At 35.9% G+C, this 19948-nt stretch overlaps 1 protein-coding gene across 4 annotated transcripts in view; it reads right to left on the reverse strand.

Moving 5' to 3' along the window:
- DYM (dymeclin) overlaps positions 1–19948 on the reverse strand; it is a 296439-nt gene that overhangs the window by 170753 nt on the left and 105738 nt on the right. For all 4 annotated transcript variants that reach the window (XM_019652741.1, XM_019652742.1, XM_019652744.1 and 1 more), the window contains exons 9-11: positions 9541–9723; positions 5707–5885; positions 3494–3619 (exon numbers count right to left, since the gene is read on the reverse strand). In XM_019652741.1, the coding sequence (XP_019508286.1) occupies positions 3494–3619; positions 5707–5885; positions 9541–9723 (488 nt within the window). The remainder of the gene's footprint in view (positions 1–3493; positions 3620–5706; positions 5886–9540; positions 9724–19948) is intronic.

A 19948-nucleotide genomic window follows, 5' to 3' on the forward strand; every position in this document is an offset into this window, starting at 1 on the left:
CACATCTAGACTTTCATTTTTAAAAAAGCCATGGAAAAAGAAGAGAAATTTAATCATCTAAAAGAGCGATATGCTACCTCTCTAATCAAGCCTCTGTTCTAATTATTAACGTATATGAAATACAGAGGAGAGAAGTACATGTTAAATAACACGGTGGTATAGTCAGCCAAAGGCAAATATAGGAAATTCTACTAAACAAATAAACCTAGTTTCTACAACAAATAAATGGTGTGGAAAGGTGGGAAAGGGAGAAACTGTAATAGATTAAAAGGAGTCTTTGGGCCCGCAGAGTGGCTCATTGGTTAAGAGTTGGCTTGGGAGTGCAAGCTCTGAGCAGCAGAGCTGCCGGTTCGGATCCCACATGGGCCAGTGACGTGGCACCCTCTACAGCTAAGATGGTGAACAACAGCTCAACCTGGAGCTGGGCTGCCATGAGTTGCCGGCGACGGCATAGGCTGCAGTGGGGCTGTCATAAGCTGCCGTGAGTGGCCGTTCATTGGCCGGAGACCGATCTGCCTCACCTGGGAAGAGTGCAATGATCACAATACCAACATGGGCCAGTGAAGCAACATCCTCCACAACTAAAGAACAAAAGGACAGCAACTTGTCTGTTCCCCTTCCCGAATTCCCCAACCCTGTTCCCCTCCACCAATTCCCCAATTTAAAAAAAAAAAAAAAAAGGAATCTTAAGAACTGCAGTAAGTGGACTTTGGAAACTGAGTCAAAGCAAGTAAAAAAAGACATTTAAAAGAGAGCTGGAGAAAATGAATTATTAATAGGTATTAACAAATTATTGTTGATTTTGTTGGCTTGATAATGGTAATATGGTTATGTATATTTTAAATTTCATGCTTGTCAGTGACATACTGAACTATTTACAAATGGTATTACCCGTACACAAGTATATACACATACAATGGAATAGCACATAGAAATAAAGAACACACTAATGATATAATAACATGGGTAAATTTCAACAACATTATGTGTGACTGAAAGAAGCCAACATAAAAGAGAACACACTGTAATTCAAGGAGGGGCAGAAACTAATCCATTGGGAGGAATGTAAGAGTTGTAGTTAACTCTGGTTCACGTGGGTACTGACCAGGAAAGCACATCAGAACTCTTCTGTTAGGTTAGAAATGCTCCATTGCCTGATCTGAGTGGTAATAACACAGGTATATGCATACGTAAGAACTCCTAAGTTATATCTTCAAAATTTGTGAACTTTCTATTTTACACTTTTTAAAAATCATATTGGTTTTTTACTCCTTATCGAAAGAAGAGTTAAGGGCTATTTTAAAAACTGACTAAACCAATACAAATATTTTCTCTCTGGTAGTACTTTACTAAATACAAGTATCAAAAAATCTGTATGTTTTATCCTCTTTCTACAGTGTCAAGATTCCTTAAATTTTGGTTTAAATGATGATCACACTATATAAGAAGCAAAAAAAAAGTTTTAGGGCCGGCCGAGTGGCGCGATGGTTAAGAACTCGCTTGGGATGCCAGAGGGCCCTGGTTCGGATCCCACACATGAGGGCCAGTGACACTGCTCTCCAGCTAAGATGCTGAACAACAGCTCAACCTGGAGCTGGGCTGCTGTGAGTCGCTGGCGACGGCGTAGGCTGCAGCCCCTGTGGCAGTGGGTTGCCATGGGCTACCGTATGTAGCCAGCAGCCAGCGTGAGCGGCCAGCAGCCAGCATGAACGGCCAGCAGCCGCAGTGAGCGGCCATCCAGAAGCCGGCGACTGATGTGCCTCACCCGGGAAGAGCGCAATGATGGTGCCAACTTGGGCCAGTGAAGCAACGTCCTCCACAACTAGACTGAAGAACAAAAGGACAGCAACTTGTCTGTTCTCCTTCCCCCAGTTCCCCAGCACTGTTCCCATCCACCCAATTCTCCAATAAAAATCTTTAAAAAAAAGAAAAAAGTTTTAATGGAGCATCAGAGAAAAGTAAGATGACACGAAAGCCCTACTGAAGGAGGAAAGAAAATATTTGTACCCACTGAAGAGTGAAACCGCTAGTCCCATCTTCCACTAGACCCCACAGCGAGGAGACTGGAAAAGTCCCCTCTGAGAACCTGATCAGCCCAAAAGAAAAGGCCTACAGAGTGTAGGGTGCCCGAGAAAGGCTATGTAGAGCAAGTCATAGCAAATAAGTTCTGCCCACACACAGACTTCCAATCAACTGTTCAGTGCCTTACTCCTAAATATGCACAGATAAGCAAGGATCACCAGACATTTGAGGAAAGCCTCCATTGTGGACCAAGACAGGAGTCATAGAAGAAAGTGGAACTGAGAATATTGCAATCTGTTTTAACAAATTTAGAAGGGATTCTTGGTTCTGCTTTAAGTATTGGGAGTTGCATTAGTGATTGGTACATGAATAAAAATGGCAAAGATGTGCTACGGAAAGATTAAAACATGTACAAGAAAGGAAATGCAATTATCATGCACTCCATCTGAACTAAGAATAACAGCTAACATAATCATAATAATGTAAAAGCTGAGTTAACCAAGAACGATAATAAGATGGAAGGAAGAAAGAGTCTACGTGCTGGAAAGGGGGCTGGGAACTCAGAGAGAATGCAAGATACACAGGAAGGAGAGCTAATGACTCATCTTCCAGCTTCCATTTAGAATATCTAAATCTGAAAAACCAAGAAATAACAATATAAGCATTTGAACCATGGACAGAGTTGAAAACTGGAATTAGGAATACAGTAGACACAGGGTCTGCTACTTTTCATTAAAACCTAGTATTTCTGTACAAACTGCCAGTTATAAAAAGTAGCCACAGAGATGTAAAGTAAAGCATAGGGAATAGAGTCAATAATATTATAAAACTACGTATGGTGCCAGATGGGTTCTAGACTTACTGTGGTGACCACTTTGTAAGGTATATTAATGTCTAATCACTATGGTGTACACCTGAAACTAACAAAATATTGTAAAAAAACCCCTATTACTTATATATAAGTTTTACACTATGTATATATATTACTTGGACACAAAGAAAATACCCAACAGGAAGATAAAATCAGTTTGGTAATGGAATGCACCAACAGGACTAAAATTTAAGATGTTACATTCTTTTAAATATAAAACAATTGATTTCTCCGTCTTCTTCCCTTTGTTCCCTATTCTTTCCTCATTCTGTATACAAGGAGCAAACCTGTTGGACAATTTCTGCCTCAACTAAAAAGCGGAAATGAAATGGAGAAGAAAAATGAACCCAGTGGCAGCAAAAACATGTGCCTCAAATACTAAAGAAACCACTCTGAGAGAGTTTTTAATAGTGGGTAATAGTCATTCAGAAAAAAAACCACCACTTCATAAATCTGAAGAAAGACACCATTTCGAAGTCAGGTTCTTGCGGAAACAGCTACCAGAGGAAAAGAAGGAAGAAATGCTAAGGCCACAGTAAATCTCATGGAGGACATGTCTATTCTGTAACTATGACTCTAACTGAAGTAATGGGAACTCACCACTTCGTGAATGGATCTATTGAAGCCATCATCTTCTGTAAGGATCAACAATATTATGAGGGCCATATATACATGGTGTGAATTTCTTTCTTCAACGTGATACAGAATCTCTAGAATTGGTAAAACCTAGGGAATATAAATTTTAATATACTGTTTCTATTACTTTACTATAAGACCAATGTCTTAATCCTTTATACTTAATTAATTATCTACCCTTTGCTTTAACTTCATAGTTACATTTTTTTCTTTAGAGGAAAAAAAAACACATGCCAGCTTCTGACTGAGTTTTTTCCACATGTACAGCGAAGATACCAGTAGAGGCAATCATCACCCTCTGTAACGGTGTGCTGCCACATGAAGGTGGGGTTTACAGGGACCATTTAGGCTCCCAGTCAACACCTGACACTGAATAGAGAGGCAGGTCTGCCTCCAGCCTGGCATGGACTTACACACAATAAAGTATTCTTAGAAACACTGTAATGTGTCAAATGTTACCTTCTTAATAACAAAGATTATAAAATAAAAGAATTGTTAATAACAACAATAACATCAGATCAGCATAGTAAATTCCTACCCATAACATATTTTCTAATCATAGCCTCAACAAATATTTATTATAGATAGAAGAAAGGTAAAAGGTCAGAGAGAGACATTAGTTAAGACACTGAAGCAATCTATGCAAGAAAATTTTAAAAATAAGTAAACAACCTCACCCTACCCTCCCACATAAAAACAAAACCTTAAACTTTTCACTGGTGTAGATCATCATATACAGAAACTGATTCCTACATCATCTTATATACCAGCACCTTACCATGGAACTTTCTAGAACAGGTGATGTCACAGGCTTTCTGCTTGTCGCTATCATTTCCCTTAGGATACATCATGCTCAGAATTGTCTCTGTGCTTATACTCAGCTATCATTAAACAAGCCTTCTCTTTACAAGTTTTTACTTACATAAGCTGTACATTGTTACGCCCAATTTTGCTATTTAAGTCAATGTTTTTCAAATATAGCTGGTAAGGAGACAAGGTTCTTTCATCACATTATTTGGTCCTTTCTGTCAGTTTGACATAGAATATGCTCTTCAAATGAATTCTAATATCCTGTATTTCTTAGTATTTTACATGGTATCTTAAACACTATAAAAATGGCTACCAAATACCTCATGAATCCTGCTATCAACCTGTAAAGGAATGCCAAGGGGACATTCCTTTTGCTGCCAGCAAGCTGCTGGCTACTTCAGGGATATTTAAAATTTTATTAATAGCCTATAGTTATCTGCATATTATGTATTTAAAATATAATAATAGAAGCACTGATGTTTACACATTAGTTGTAATGAAGTTGCCATAGGATTTTTTAATCTATGAGCAAAAATTTGAAAACAATTTCATTCACATAGTGAAGAATAGTGTACATTTAAGTGATGTCTAATAACTTATACCATTCCAGGAACTGAGTTCAGGCAGCCCTAAAATCTAAGCCTGTCAGAGGGATGGGATGCCTCAAAAACCGAGTTGAAAATCACCCTTTCTTTTAGCCATTCTCATCAGGAACATGCTGCAATTGTGACTAGCTGCATGGACCTGGTGGGCAGGCAGTTAGCAGCTGGAAAGAACCAAGAGGTCACAAACATCTTCTTGAGAATGGCAAAGGGTACTTTTTTTTTTTTTTAAGCTGCTGTTGAATAATATTATACGTCAACTATAATGTAATACATATATAGTCACAGGATGTGGAATATAGTGTGGGAGTGGAGTCAATGTAATAGATATGTATGCTATCGGGGGTGGGGGGCAGTAAATGGGGGGAGGGGGTTGTCACTTTGTAAGGGGTGAAAAGGATACCTATTACATTGTTTTGTACACCTGAAACTAATAATAATAAAAAATAAATAAAAATGAAGGTATTCTATTAAAAAAAAAAAAGAGGGTACTTCTTAGAAAACTTGATTAGGCTGAATCATGGGCAGTGACTTAAAGGACAGCAGAGCTCATCATGTTGCTGTGTTCTCTCGCTCTGTGACACCACCTCTAGGTGCTCTGTCTCCTACACTGTAAAACTCATACCTTTGCCTGTGTCTGCTGACATACTCCCCATCAGTCTCTCAACCATCACCTTTAAGTATACCCTCAGGGGGGAAAAAAAATTATTCTTCAAAATATTATAAAATACAGAAACAGCATGAACTGTTTAGTGCAATACTTACAAGATTTTCCATGTCTGTGCGAGCCAGCATGTATGTCCTAATATTACTATTCTGATGGAGCAATGTATACAACAGGAGAGTTGCCTGATCAGACGCCTGCTGTTCACACAGAGCTGTATACAAACTGTTAAAGTTAATCTGGAAAGTATGTGGAATTGACGAGGGGAAAGGGCTGTTATCTGGAATACAGAAAACACAAAAATTTTAAAATATTACATCAGTATTTTCTGGATGGTGTCTTATATAAACAATAAAAGCACTGCTAATGTATACAATTCAATTCCCATTAATTCTGTGTAAGTCACTACATTTCAGGTTCAAAAATTTCAATTTATAGTTTAAGTTTTACTTACAAAAGAACTAATATAAAATATGGTGACTACAGCTGATAATACTGTGATACATAATTTAAGTTTGCTAACAGAGAACTGAAAAGTTCTCACTAAAAAAAACAAGAAAAAAACTGGGGCACTATATTTCTTGATACTATCTAAAACCACAGCTTTCCAATGATTATAAATACGTGTGCAAGTACCACTTAACAGAGTAACTTTTTTTTTTTTTAACGATTTTTATTGGGGAATTGGGGGGATGGGGACAGTGCTGGGGAATTGGGGAAAGGGGAACAGACAAGTTGCTGTGGTTTTGTTCCTCAGTCCAGTTGTGGAGGCCGCCGCTTCACTGGCCCAAGTTGGCACCATCATTGCACTCCCTCCGGGTGAGGCAGATCAGTCACCGGCTTCTGGACGGCCGCTCACTGCAGCTGCTGGCTGCTCACGCTGGCTGCTGGCTACACACGGTAGCCCATGGCAACCCACTGCCACAGGGGCTGCAGCCCACACCGTCGCCGGGGACTCACGGCAGCGCAGCTCCAGGTTGAGCCGTTGTTCAGCATCTCAGCTGTGGAGGGCAGTGTCACTGGCCCTCATACGTGGGATCCGAACAGGGGCCCTCTGGCGTCCCAAGCCAGTTCCTAACCATTGCGCCACTCAGCCGGCCCAACAGAGTAACTTTTTATTAAAAAAATAGTCAAATGTTTCTTTAAAAAGTTAAATAAGTCATGTGGTTTGACTTCATTACTATTTTTACATTAATATAGCTGAATTAAATCAGCTATAAAAACATGAGCTTAAATAAAAAAAGCTTATGGGGCTAGACAAAAGGCCCTCTAATAGAACAATTTAACCATGCCTTTGAAATGTTTTGTTACCAAAACGAAATGACCATCAGTCCTAAATAAAAATATCGATAGACAAAAATATAAAAGTTTCTACATAAAACTGAAAATTATCATATAAGAGAGAGTTAAAAAGAAAAATCTGTCATGAAGTTAATGTTTTGGAATGAATAATCAAGGCTGAAGTATTCATCAATGTCATTAACCCATCTATGAAGGAAATAGATAGGATAACAATATATAATTTGGCTAGTTTTCAAGTAATATCAAAATTGGTTATGTTCAACATTAGCTTCTATAACAGACATAATATATCAAACCTAAGACAACTATCAGAAAACTTCTATAACGTTGTTTTGTTTAAAAGAAAACTTAAAATTAATCAACGGCAACTGAAACTTTTTTTAAAGTAGAGTCACTGGAATGGTGAAAAGCACAAATCTTGGCTGTATTGAGAAAATTCTCGATATCCCAAACTGACATAGTCCCTTTCCTACAATGAACTGGATTTGCTTAGAAACTGAAGCAGGCAAGGTTGGAAAGTCAAAAAGAAGTAAAGATGGGTCAATTGATTTTAGAGAAAATTACAGCCTCATCAGATAAAACAGTGGAACATAATAGCGCGAAGAGGTGATATTTTAATGAGTTTTGAAAAGTAAGCACCAAGAATTTTTTTAAAAGACACAGAGCCACTAGCAAAAACAACAAAAACACAATAAAATTTAAGAACACTGCTTTAACATTGCCAAACGCTGTGCTCTTAATGGAAAAGAGATGTGTGCCAATGCAATCTTTGATGGCACAGTCCTATGCCTCTCAGATTTTCCTTTCTAACCTTTACATCTGTGAGAAGAGCGCATCTAAAAAAATGTCAACTTTACTACAAAGTGCTCTCACTTCTCTTGCCACATTTAGAATAGGAGTTATTTTTTCAATCCTAACCCTGTATCTTTGACACTTACAAAATAATTGTTTTGTGTGGCTGACTTCATATTTTTCCAAGGGATGGCAAACAGAAGTGTTGCATATACTAAGAGTATGCAAATATTAGAAACTACAGAAGACTGAATGGAGGAATATTGTGGACACACTACCCCTCTTTACAATGGAAGCAAAGTAACATGTTCGCCAACCTGCATTATACCTGACTGCAAATGGAATACGTGTGGGGCGTGTGTGTATGCACAACATCTATACATTCCTAGCTAATAATTCAGTGAGTCGGTGCACAATGATGGATCCTCATTTAATTCTTGTTAAGAGCCTTGTGAGGTGGAGATTAGGATCCCTGCTTCACAAATAAAGAAACTAGTATTTATTTATTTATTTTTGAAACTAGTATTTAAAGAATAAAAACTGGGATATGAACCCAGGTCAGTTTAACCCAAAAGCCAATGTTCTGAATGGCTGTACCCCAGAGTCTCCCAAAAGATGACTATCCCAGGGAGGTTCAACTCCAAATAATAACATTTGGTCAGAGCAGCAAAAGTAACAATAGCAGATACCATATAATGAACACCTGCTATGTTGCAAAAATCTGAGCTAATCATTTAAAAACCTTACCCTGCTTGGTACTTACACAAATACTATTAGTGATATTATCTCCATTTTACAGACAAAGTTATTGAGGCTTATTGAGATTAAGCAAGTTATGAAAGGCCTCACAACACTGAAGTGACAGAAGTGTGGCATGAGGTCAGGTTTGCTTGATTCCAAAACTTGCTTTCTTAGCCATTAAGCCACACTGTCACTCATATGAGTACAGTAATGGGAATAGAAAAACACTATTAGATACATTAGTTTTCATTTTTTAGCTATCAAGTTATTAGAGACTCCCTATTCCCCTGCAAATGATAATTCCAGACTTGACAAAGCCACAACTAGCTGGAACACTCATCCACTGTCTGTACAGAACATATATTAGAACAGCTCTCCTTTCCCATTTTAATTATATTAGTGTTGGATATGTCTTGACAATCGAGCTACCATATTAATCTTGCTTTTGAGTATAATTTTTTAATAAAAGATTACTGTTGCAACATGGAACTATCTGCTCATGCTCTACTTCAGGGTTTGGCAAGTTATGGCCCACAGGCAGCCCACCACCTGTTCTGGAAATAAAGTTTTACCGGAACCATCCACGCTCGCTCGCTTATGTATTAGCTATGCCTGCTTTTGCGCTACAACGGCAGAGTTAAAAGGCAGTGACAGAGACCACATGGCCCCACAAAGCCACCTGCCCCTTTGAAGAAAATGTTTGCTGAGTTCTGTTCTAATTTTTAGTTTAATAAAACTCTAACTGGAATATAGACTTTAAATGAAAATTTTCAAACAACCTATCATTTGGAGTTTTCCGGGTTAATTTTTATCCTTAACAGGTAGGACAGGAGGATCAAATTAAGCACATGCTGGCTTGGTTATCTCTGAAATAAATGTAAATTTAAATGGATATAAAGAACCATAGCTGTCATCTAAGATTTATCTGACCTTCCTAAGAATATAGACAGAAAAATCTAAGTTATTCTCATCTGTAATCAATATGAAAATATACAAATCGACAGTCATCTCCACAACTACAAGACAATAAACAGGATGGGGTAAACAATGCCCTCTTTCCTGATTAGAAAGAATATTCAGAGGAAAAAAACACCACAAACCTTGTGTGTTCTTAAAGGACATAATGGCCTGCCGGTAGGGGTTTGGTGCGTCTGCAGCGTCTGTTAGGTTGGCCAGCACCAGCAGAAGCAGAAGACTCTGGTTGCCCAGAGGGGAAGAAAGTTCTGCAGTGGCAGCCGCCTTGCTGCCCACACCGCCCAGTGTGAAGACAGTCCAGAGTCCAGCTTGAGAAGAAAACATACATACGGTTAAGTGGTGCTGGGGCTAGTAAGACAATATATTTCTATGTAATACTCTATACTTTTTCATTTTTACAAGTTTGAAATAACACTCTCTTTTTTGATTCTGAAAGTTAAAGAAGTCTATTATTTGGAAAGTGTCATATTGCCCAAGGATATAAAATTTTTAAAGACTGTATCATTCCTTACTTCCATAGTTCCACTCCCATGTCCCATAGATAACCATTATTCAGTTTCTAATATATCTTTGTTTTTTCTTTATATCTCAAGCATACACATATTCATAACAATTTGAAAACCAAAGCAAAATATTAAAATATCTAGAAAATACAAAATACCAAAATTGGCTTGAAAGACAAAAGTACGAATCGACAAATAATCTTAGAAGAGTGCAACACAGAGTCTAAGAGCTAACTAAAAAACAAACCAACTCCAGATTTTTTTACAAATAAGTCTACCAAACCTTCAAAGCACAGATAATTCTCATATTATATAAGCAGTTCCAAAGTACAGACATGAATCATGTCTACAAAACTCATTTGACAAGGCCAGAAAAACCTCCTTGACACAGAAACTGCATAAAGACTGCATTTAAAACAAAATAGAGAAACGAATAGAGATTTTTAGATGGTCAAATTAGAAAAAAGAAAGATGAAACCCTAGAGAAAAATGTAAAAGAATAAATGCATCATGACCCAGAAGGGTTTGTCTCTGAAATACAAGAACGATTCACCATTAAATAATTTATTAATTTATTTCTCTTCATTTAAAAAAGATGGAGGAAAAGAAAATGTGGCAATCCCAACAGATGCCAATTATTTTCAATTAAACTTAAAACCTATTTTTTTTTTAAGTTTGTAGCAGACGATAGTTTTATTAGAGCAGAAAGTTACAGCTCTCGAAATGAGAGGGGGTCCCGACTGAGATGCCCCTTAAAACCTATTCTTAATGTAAAGAAAAAGAATCTTATAAACTAGAAAAGGAAACACATCTCTTGGTTTCTAAAGTCTATCTAATCAGAAATCCATGGTAGTCAAACATTGGGAGACTTTCCATTAATATTACCCACATCACCACTGTACAAAGGCCATTAAGGCAAGAAAAAAAATAAATAAAAGACCAAAGAAATGAATAAGGAAGACGATTTCATTACGTATTTGCAAGCAATCTATCTGTGCACTATCCAATCAAGTACCTACTGTGGGTTTTGGGCACTTAAAAGGGAGATCTGTAGACCAAATTATATTGTGCTGTAAGTATAAAATAACACACTGAATCCCAAATATTTAATACAAAAAGAAGTACAAATCTGTCACTAATTTTTAATATTGATTACATGTTGAAAATATAATATTTTAGATATGCTGCATTAAAGTATATTAAAAAATCAACATATAAAAACCCAAAAGCCTGCCTATATACAAGCAATGAATAATTAGAAAGTCCAATCACAATAGCAACAAATTCAGTAAAATATTCAAGAATCAACACAAAAGAAATGTGTAAGGCTTTTAGGCAGACAAGATAATATGAAATCTGAATTAATATAGAGGTACAACATATTTCTGGACAAAAAGACTGAATACTACAAAACTTCCCACACATTAATCTAAAATTCAGCATAATCGCTATCAAAATAGACAGAGGAATTTATATAATACTTTGTAATACAGTGTAAATAAAACATTGCTGGATGTGAAAATATGTAAGACAAATTTTTGAGAAGGACTAACCTGGGGAAGAATGCTCCTAGTTAGACAGCAAAATTTTTATAAAGCTCTGGTCATTTAAAATAGCTCAATGAAACAGATATGCATTCAGAAAAATGAGTTTGAGAATTAACCTTATGATACAGGTAGTATTCCAAATCACTAAGAAGAAGATAAAATTCTATAAATGTCTTTGGGACAATAGAATTTAATAATTTTCTCAGTACTGAACTATCGAAGCATGTATATAAGCCTTGACTTGAGAAAGCCTTTTTCTCAAAATTCAACAAGATATAAAAAACAATAATTTGACTACTTAAAAAGTAAATACTTTTATGTAATTAACTGTATTATAAACAAGACAAGTAACAGAGACAGAGAAAACATATGCAACATATAAAACAGAAAAGGGTTTTGTTTTTTAAAAAGACCTCCTGCAAGGAGAAAGAAAGCTAACAGTCCAAAATAAAAACAGGCAATAAAAGTCCAAAGCAACTAAAAGAGCAAATTAATTAATTTATACAGTGAGATGATCCATGAGAATAGAAGTTTTTTAAAGATGTATGACACCCAGTATGGTTAAAGGTACAGAAAATTACCAACAGTGAGGGATCAAAGTGGTACAGAATTTTTGGAAGACGTTTGGCAGTTCTCATTAAATTAAAAGTGTACATTCCCATCAACCCACCAATTTTTTTCCTTGTGCTAGAGAGCATTTGAACAGGTACACAAATATTCATGTACAGGAATATTTCTGTAATTTGTTTATAATTGTCAGATAGTAAAAATAATGTAGATGTTCACCAAGAGCAAATGGTTAATGAACTGGTTAATCCATACTATGGAGTACAATATACAGAGGTAGATATCAATGGATTCACAAGGAAATATCTCTAAGGTATGCTGCTAAGTTAAAAAAAAAGCAAGTTGCTGAAAAGTTGAGGTTAATAATTTAAAAATCACTCGCCAAATATATGTACATATGTGTAGGTGTGTGTATTTTAAAAACAGGAAGGACAAAGTGTGCATCATACTGGGAACAGAAATTACCTCTGGCATGGAATTCAAGGACTTCCACTTTATTTGTATATTTAACTTTTCTGCAATAAGAATATATTTGCTTCATTTATTTCTTTAAAAATAAATGCAAAAATAACAAAATTAAAATAACAGAACAATATAGGCCCAATCAGTATAGATTATGTAGAATACGGAAAAACCTCATCAGTTTAACATTAAGTGAAAGGCAAATCACATAACAGTGAGTGTGTGTGTGTGTGTGCGCGCGCGCGCGCGCGCGCACGTGCTTGTTCGCCCACACACACATAAAGCTCCATTTTTTAAAACAACTGTAACTCTACATATGTAAATGCACCTACAGGTGCCTGACAGGGTGCTCTGTTCACAGTGGTTACCTCTGGTCACAGAGAAGACAGGAGTGAAGGTGGCTTTAAGGTGTCTCATTTTTTTTTTCGGTGTTTACTTGTTTGACTCATTTACAACATAGATATATTCAAACATAACTTAAGCAACTCAGAAGCAATAAAGAAAGAAGTAAGGAAAAAAAGAAAAACTCCTGGTAATCAACCCTAGAAAATGACGAACACACACTGGGGCTAGAGATAAAGCCCTACGGTTTTTATTTTTACAAAGCGCCTCCTGATAATTTTGGAGGGCAGTCACCAACATATTCATGCTGATCAGATCTCGTATGGTGGCAATGGGCATGATATTTTAATATCACTTATTACAATAAGGGGCAGTGTGTTTTCCCCAGAACCCATCAGCTCCAAGTCAAGTTGTTGTCCTTCCATCTTACTTGCACAGTGTGCAGCCCACCATCCCATGCAGGAGTCAAACCAGCAACCTAGTTATCAACAGCACACACTCTAACGAACTGAGCCATCCGGCTGCCCATCGGCAGCTCAGCTCAAGTCGTTGTCTTCAATCTAGTTGCAGAGGGCGCAGCTCACTGGCCCATGTAGGAATCCAACCGGCAACCCTGTAGCTCAGAGCTCGCATTCTAACCAACTGAGCCATCCGGCTGCCCAGCAGATGCCATTTTTATAAGAGCACCTTTGTTAAGGAATGCTTTTGTAAAGAAATTTAACATGGATAGCAAGTTAAGCAAAACTCGTAGATTTGATTTTTCCAACTAACACAGGCAGATAATTTTTATTTCTTTTTTATACAGCAAACAATTCAGTGAGAACATTTGTTTCATTTTTTACTGAACACATGGTATGAAACTCCCTCACAGATAGCCTATCAATATATCATTGCTTACGTAATTGTGGTCCTGAAAATCTCGAACTTTTTCTGTGACTCACTGGAATGATTTCACGACTAACTCTTACGAAGCTTTTACTTGGAAGAGCAGGGGGGTAAACAGCTCACCCGCCCAAGTTTCAGAGGTCCCGAGGGGAGCATACAGGGAACCTCAAAGTGCCCGGCTACCTGGTATAAACCTTCAGTGAAGGTACAAGCAAACTTGGGGCCCAGGCCAAGAAATCAGCAGCAAGAACTTATTATTATTATTATTATTTTATTATTGTTATTGTTATTATTATTAATGTAGGAAGGATTTTAAGATGATTAAGGAAGACAAAAAAGTTTCTGTTAAGTATTGTGCTCCATTATTTTCATTAGAAAAATCTGTATACTTGGATTAAGAACTATCAACTAAATAAAATAACTGATCATTACACATTACAAATTTAAATTTATTCAAAACAATGTTCAAAATATAGTTGAGAAACTTGAGACATTTAGTAAGGAAATAAAAAATTATATAAGTGTAACCAATAGCCCAGTATTATTTGCTTTGGGACTGATTTGTTGTTTATCTTGACATTTAAAAAAATTTCCAGTCACTTCCTTCTACTCAGAGCATGCTCCGTAACTCTCTAACCCTATATGTACTACTGCATGTTCCAGGGTTGCAAGCAAAAAAAAAAAAAACACAATTAGAAAGCTCAATCTGCAACAAAAATAATCACAGAATGCTCTCCAAGGTAAAACATAAGTGTTTGAGGGCTTTTTGTTTTTTTGGATTCTCTTCGCAGCTGTGTATGCTCATTCCTGGGAGAAACAAGAATTGACTACCACTGGACAAATTTCACAAACAAAATTCTGATTCTCTTTTCGCACAACTTCACTCTCCTTTTTTTTTTTTCCCCTTTAAGTTTTTCCAAGAGGGCTGAGAAGCTGCTTACAATGTCAGCTAAATTAACATTTTATTGAGAAGCTATCCCCCCACTCCACCCACAAACACAGCCCTCCTTCCCTTCTCTGGTAAACATTACGGATATAATGCCTTTCCGTATAGGCGAAAGGAGGCAGCCTGCCGTTGCCTACACTGTAGTTTAAACTGGCCCATAATACTGGCCCAGAACTCTTCCAAAAGTTCATTTCTTTTTGCTGATCCAAGCCTCTGATCTATGACCCAAGAATCTTAGTGGAACTGCATTTTCCTGTTGGCAAAAAAAATTTTCTCTCTACCAGAAAAATAAGGGAAAGTTACAGTATATTTCCTTCTGTTCTAAGAACCAAATTAAGGATGGTCTCCAAAGTTTTTTAATTGTATCCCTCAGGTCCTCCAAATAAACTTTTAAAATAAAATTCATCTAACTAAAAGCTGAAAAGTATTGAGATTAACTAAAACAACAAATGTGGTGTTGATGCTTCAATCTTTTTCAAAGTAGTGTCTCAACATTATTCATCCTTAACAATAAAAACGTGAGGAAGATACAAAGTGTGACAAACTGAAACATCAACAAAACTAATCAGCATGGAGGGGAAAAAAAGAACTTGTTTAAAAAATGTTGAATTCCAAAATAAACATTATTTTATTAAGACAACGAAATTACTTTTTTCACATTAATAAACATGCTACTTGCCAAACTATAATTGAGATTTCCTCTATCTAATATATATGTTACAAAACACTAATTATTCAATCAGAACTATACAAAAAAATAAGTAATACTATACAACAGTCATCCATAGTTATAATAATCTGCTAAAAGGGTCATATTCATATATTTGAACCTGTAATATTGTCACAAACCAGATATCATGAAAGAAGTAAGAAGGCAGGTCAGCTATTAGAAGCACAAATGAAAATTCTACTACAGACATTTCAATCAACACAGATAAGCCACCAGTGAATCAGTCAATAAATACATAGTGAGTGCCCATTAGGATTAGGCCCTATGTCAGGTACCAAAAATACAAAGTAGAAAAAAATCATACCCTGCTTTTGAGGAAGTTAACAGCTGACAGGGGAGATGAGCCTTCAAACAATTTTAATTGCCATAATGATCCAACAAATACGTCTATTTCAAACATGCATGTGTTTCCTATGTAAATGCAGTGAAGTAAAAAGAAGACAGTTTCACCAATGAAGGTGCTATTGAATATGGATTCCAGGGCTAATACTGTGGCAGAGTCTGCTAGGTACCTGACTCCAATACCATGCTCCTTTTCTTCCTTTTTGAATAAAATGCCCAGGGATTTAAAGCTGGATAGGGCAGCATTTCCTAATCTTCCTCACAGCTAGCTACGGCCACATGACTAAATTCTAGCAAATGGGATATCACTGGGAGGAGCATATGCAACTTTTCAGGTATACCCTTAAAAGAAAGCTGTTTTCTCTTGATATCCTCACCCTTTACATGGGCTGCAACCCCAGTAGAGAGGAAGGGAGACAGATTTGACTTTGTGCATGAGTACACTACCCAGGGGACTGGGCAAAACAAGATAGTAGGAACTCTAGTCCCTGGATGACCTCAAGAAGCAACCCTGCCTACACCCCTGGACCAACTTAGACTTTTATACGAGAGAGACGCAAACCTTCTTCTGCCTTGTTTAAGCCACTGGTATCCGATCTCTATTAAAAGCCATACCAATATCCTAAATAATATAATTATGTATTTAAAGTTTCATAATATTGCTTGGTTAGAGACTTTTTGTAACAAATACGTTTTAAAAATTCTTTGCCCTTCATAATTTTTAAGAACTTTTAAAGGTAAGTATAGATAAATATGCTCTTGTAAAAATTACAGACAGATCCCATGTACCCTTTATTCAGTTTCCTCAAATGGTAATATTTTACAAAACCATAATACAATATCACAACCAGGATATTGACATTGATAAAGTCAAAATACAGAATGATTCCATCATCAGTTAGGAACATCTGCATGGGAAAAAAATTGTTTAATGATTACAACTTCTTTGAAGTTGATTTCTTTCAAAGGGTCTCAGCTAACCTCTATTCCAGCTGCACAGAAAAATTGCTGTCTCCAAATATATACTGACTACCTGTGCATTTTATTCATTCAATTCATCATTTATTAAGGGCCTGCTACAAACTGGGCAAAATGCAAGAAACTGGATTAGGCGCTGATAAACCCAAAGACAGTGATGCTGTACCCATGTACAGTCTAAAGCGAAAAGGCCATGAAACAGAGACAAAAAAATACATAAACTGCAATAAGTTTGTAGGAGAGAAAAAGAATGTTACCTAAATGTCATGATGATCCTTGAAGAAAAAAAAAAGTTTAGAAATCTACCAATGAATAGAAACAACCATTGGTTTATGGACTTTTTTACAAGTTTACAAAGTCAACCAAACCAAAGATGCCATTGCACTTCCTTCCTTTTTAAAAATTTCTTCCATTTCTCTTTATTTTCTTGCTTGATTGGAAAATCCTTTGAGGTCCAGATCACATCTGTTCATTCTAATACATGAAGTAAAAAATAACGATTCTCTCTTCTCTGCTCTCACAGAACTTTGGTTACTTCTCTATCACTGCGCCTACCACTGTCTAACTGGGTAATGTATGTCACATACGCACAGTCTTTCTGTGGACTTCTTGATGGAAAAGACCTCTATCTTTTCATGTTTTATGTTCTTTGGAAGGCTCCAACTTACAAACTTAATTTGCTCCTTTATTTACTTACTTCACTTTACTTTTTTACTTCACTTACCAAAGTGTATAATAAATAACACAGATTTCATATTTGATATTTTAAAAGTCTATAAATATAGATTTTTACATTTGCTATTTAAAGGAAAAACATATTATTTTTGAAGTTCTAAATATAGGTGTCAAGAATTGGCTTTAATCCCATTATTTTAAATTATATACTTTAATGTTGATGAGGGTACTAGGGGATGGGTACCTTCAGACACTAGTGGTAGGATTGTAAATGGGCACCATCTTTAGGAAGAAGAATGTGGCGATGTGCATCACAAGTATTAAAAACATGCAGATTTCTTGGCCCAGCAAGTCCAATTCTACAATTTATTCTATAGAATGAATATAAAGATCACATTAAAGGGCTATTCTTCTTAAGACTCAGCAAAAATGTATACATTTAAATAAAAAAATAAGAAAGAATTGGTTGGGTTAATTGTGACATTATTCATCAACACAATTAAAATCTAAGCCCATGGTTAGAACTACAGGCATAGCATCCAGAATATCAACAAGGTTAACATTTTCCCAGAATGTCACATAGTTTTTAAAATCAAAACTTCCTAGAATATATCACTCAGTTTAATGCTTTTCAACAATTTTTATAAAATAATCTTTTATATTTACTTATATCTCCAAAACTCAAACATTTTAAATAAAAGTTTGTGGGAGAGCAAATTTCATTACAAAGACAACTGGTATGGCAGAATTGTTGACATTTTTAAAACTGAACTGAGTATAAAAAGAAAAGAAAAGAGATGTATGTCTCAGATGTTTTTGGTACTAAGAGGATATCACGGCATAAATGCCAGTGTGAGCCATCTCCAGCAATGGGCACGCATACTAAACAGGTTTCCATAAGATTTTTCACACTGAGCCTTTGATTTTGTTAAGTGTTATACACTAGAAGCAAAAGCTGAAAAGGTGTTAAAGAAAATTCTGGGAAAGGAAGCAAAATAAATGAGGAAAAAACTGACTAGAATGGAAGAGAATATGTTACTATTTATAAAGCAACTGTTCACAATCATTATTTGATAAAAAAAACATGATTTAAGCATTTTATATAAGACACACTAGTTTGTTACTTAAATATAGGCCTTTAGTGTACTTTAGGAAACTAGCTGAATATTTTGGATTATTGTATATATTGTAATTGTTAAAACTTAAAACAATGGTAAATAGGCTCCAGATGAGCATTTTTAGCAGAATGTCTAATTTTCATTAATGGATTACCACTGTTAAGTGGTAGATATCTGCATCGTATAAACTATATTGGAGGGCTGGCTGTTAGGGTTTGATTACAAAGAGACACAGGGGGTCTTTCTAGGGTGCTGGAAATGTTCAATATCTTGATTATGGTGGTTATTATATGACTGTATGTACTTGTTAAAACTAATAGAAATGTGTATACAACAGGGAAATTTTACTGTATACAAATCATATCTCAGTAATCTTGACTCCACCCTTTCCCTCTCCAAAATAGTGTTAGCATGGATGTGGAGCAACTGGAACGCTCATATACTCTAGTGAGAGTGTAAATTGGTACAAATGCTTTGGAAAATAGTTGTTTAATTATAATTACTACAGTTGAATGATGCACAATTAAAATCAAGCAAATCCACTAATTCTTATACCCAACAAAATGCTTACATATGTGCAAAGACGTGTAAAAAAATGGACAGAGCAGCATTATTTTAATAGCCAAAAGTTGGAAATAAATTGAATACACATTACATATAAAGGATAAATAAAATGTGGGGTAGTCTTAAAATGGAATAATATATAACAATAATAAAAATGAACAAACTATGCTTCATGCAAAAACTTGGCTGAATTTCACAAATAAGCAAGAGAAGGAAGGCACAAAAGAATACATAGTATATGATTCCATTTATATAAAGTTCAAAGCCAATCTATAGTGCTAGAAGTTGGGATAGTGGTTTCCTCTGCCACTGAGAGGGGAAAGTGATTGGGAGAGTGATTAGGAGAGTGTGTGAGAAAGGTTTCTGGGGTGCTGGAATTACCTGACCTGACTGGTAAGTACCCGTGTGTTCATTTACTTGATGACAATAAATTGAGCTATACACTAATTGTGCACTCTTTTGTATGTCACATTTAAATAAAAATGTTTACCACTAAGAAAAAGAAAAAACAGTATGCATCCCTTTATTTTAGATGACGATGACAGGTATATACCACAATGCTCAAAGTCGTTATCTTTGATTACCAGAACTAAAAGTGCTTTGTTTTGCTCATTATAGAATGTTTTGATTTCTAAAATGAGCATGTAGCAAAAGAAAACATAAATTGAAAAAAGTTCACAGGATATCCTTAGAACAATATTTCTTAAAAGAAATATATTAAAATGCTTGTTTGATGAGGGAAAAATCATATTTCATGTTATGTCATTATTAAAGGGCAGAGTCCTCAAGTACCTCTTTTTCTATGTAATTAACTTATGTGTTGAGAAAACATGATCTCTAGTAATTACTTTTGTTATTTTAAAATGACTGCAAA

The sequence above is a fragment of the Hipposideros armiger genome, unplaced genomic scaffold, assembly GCF_001890085.2.
Source record: "Hipposideros armiger isolate ML-2016 unplaced genomic scaffold, ASM189008v1 scaffold_186, whole genome shotgun sequence".
NCBI classification, from domain to species: domain Eukaryota; kingdom Metazoa; phylum Chordata; class Mammalia; order Chiroptera; family Hipposideridae; genus Hipposideros; species Hipposideros armiger.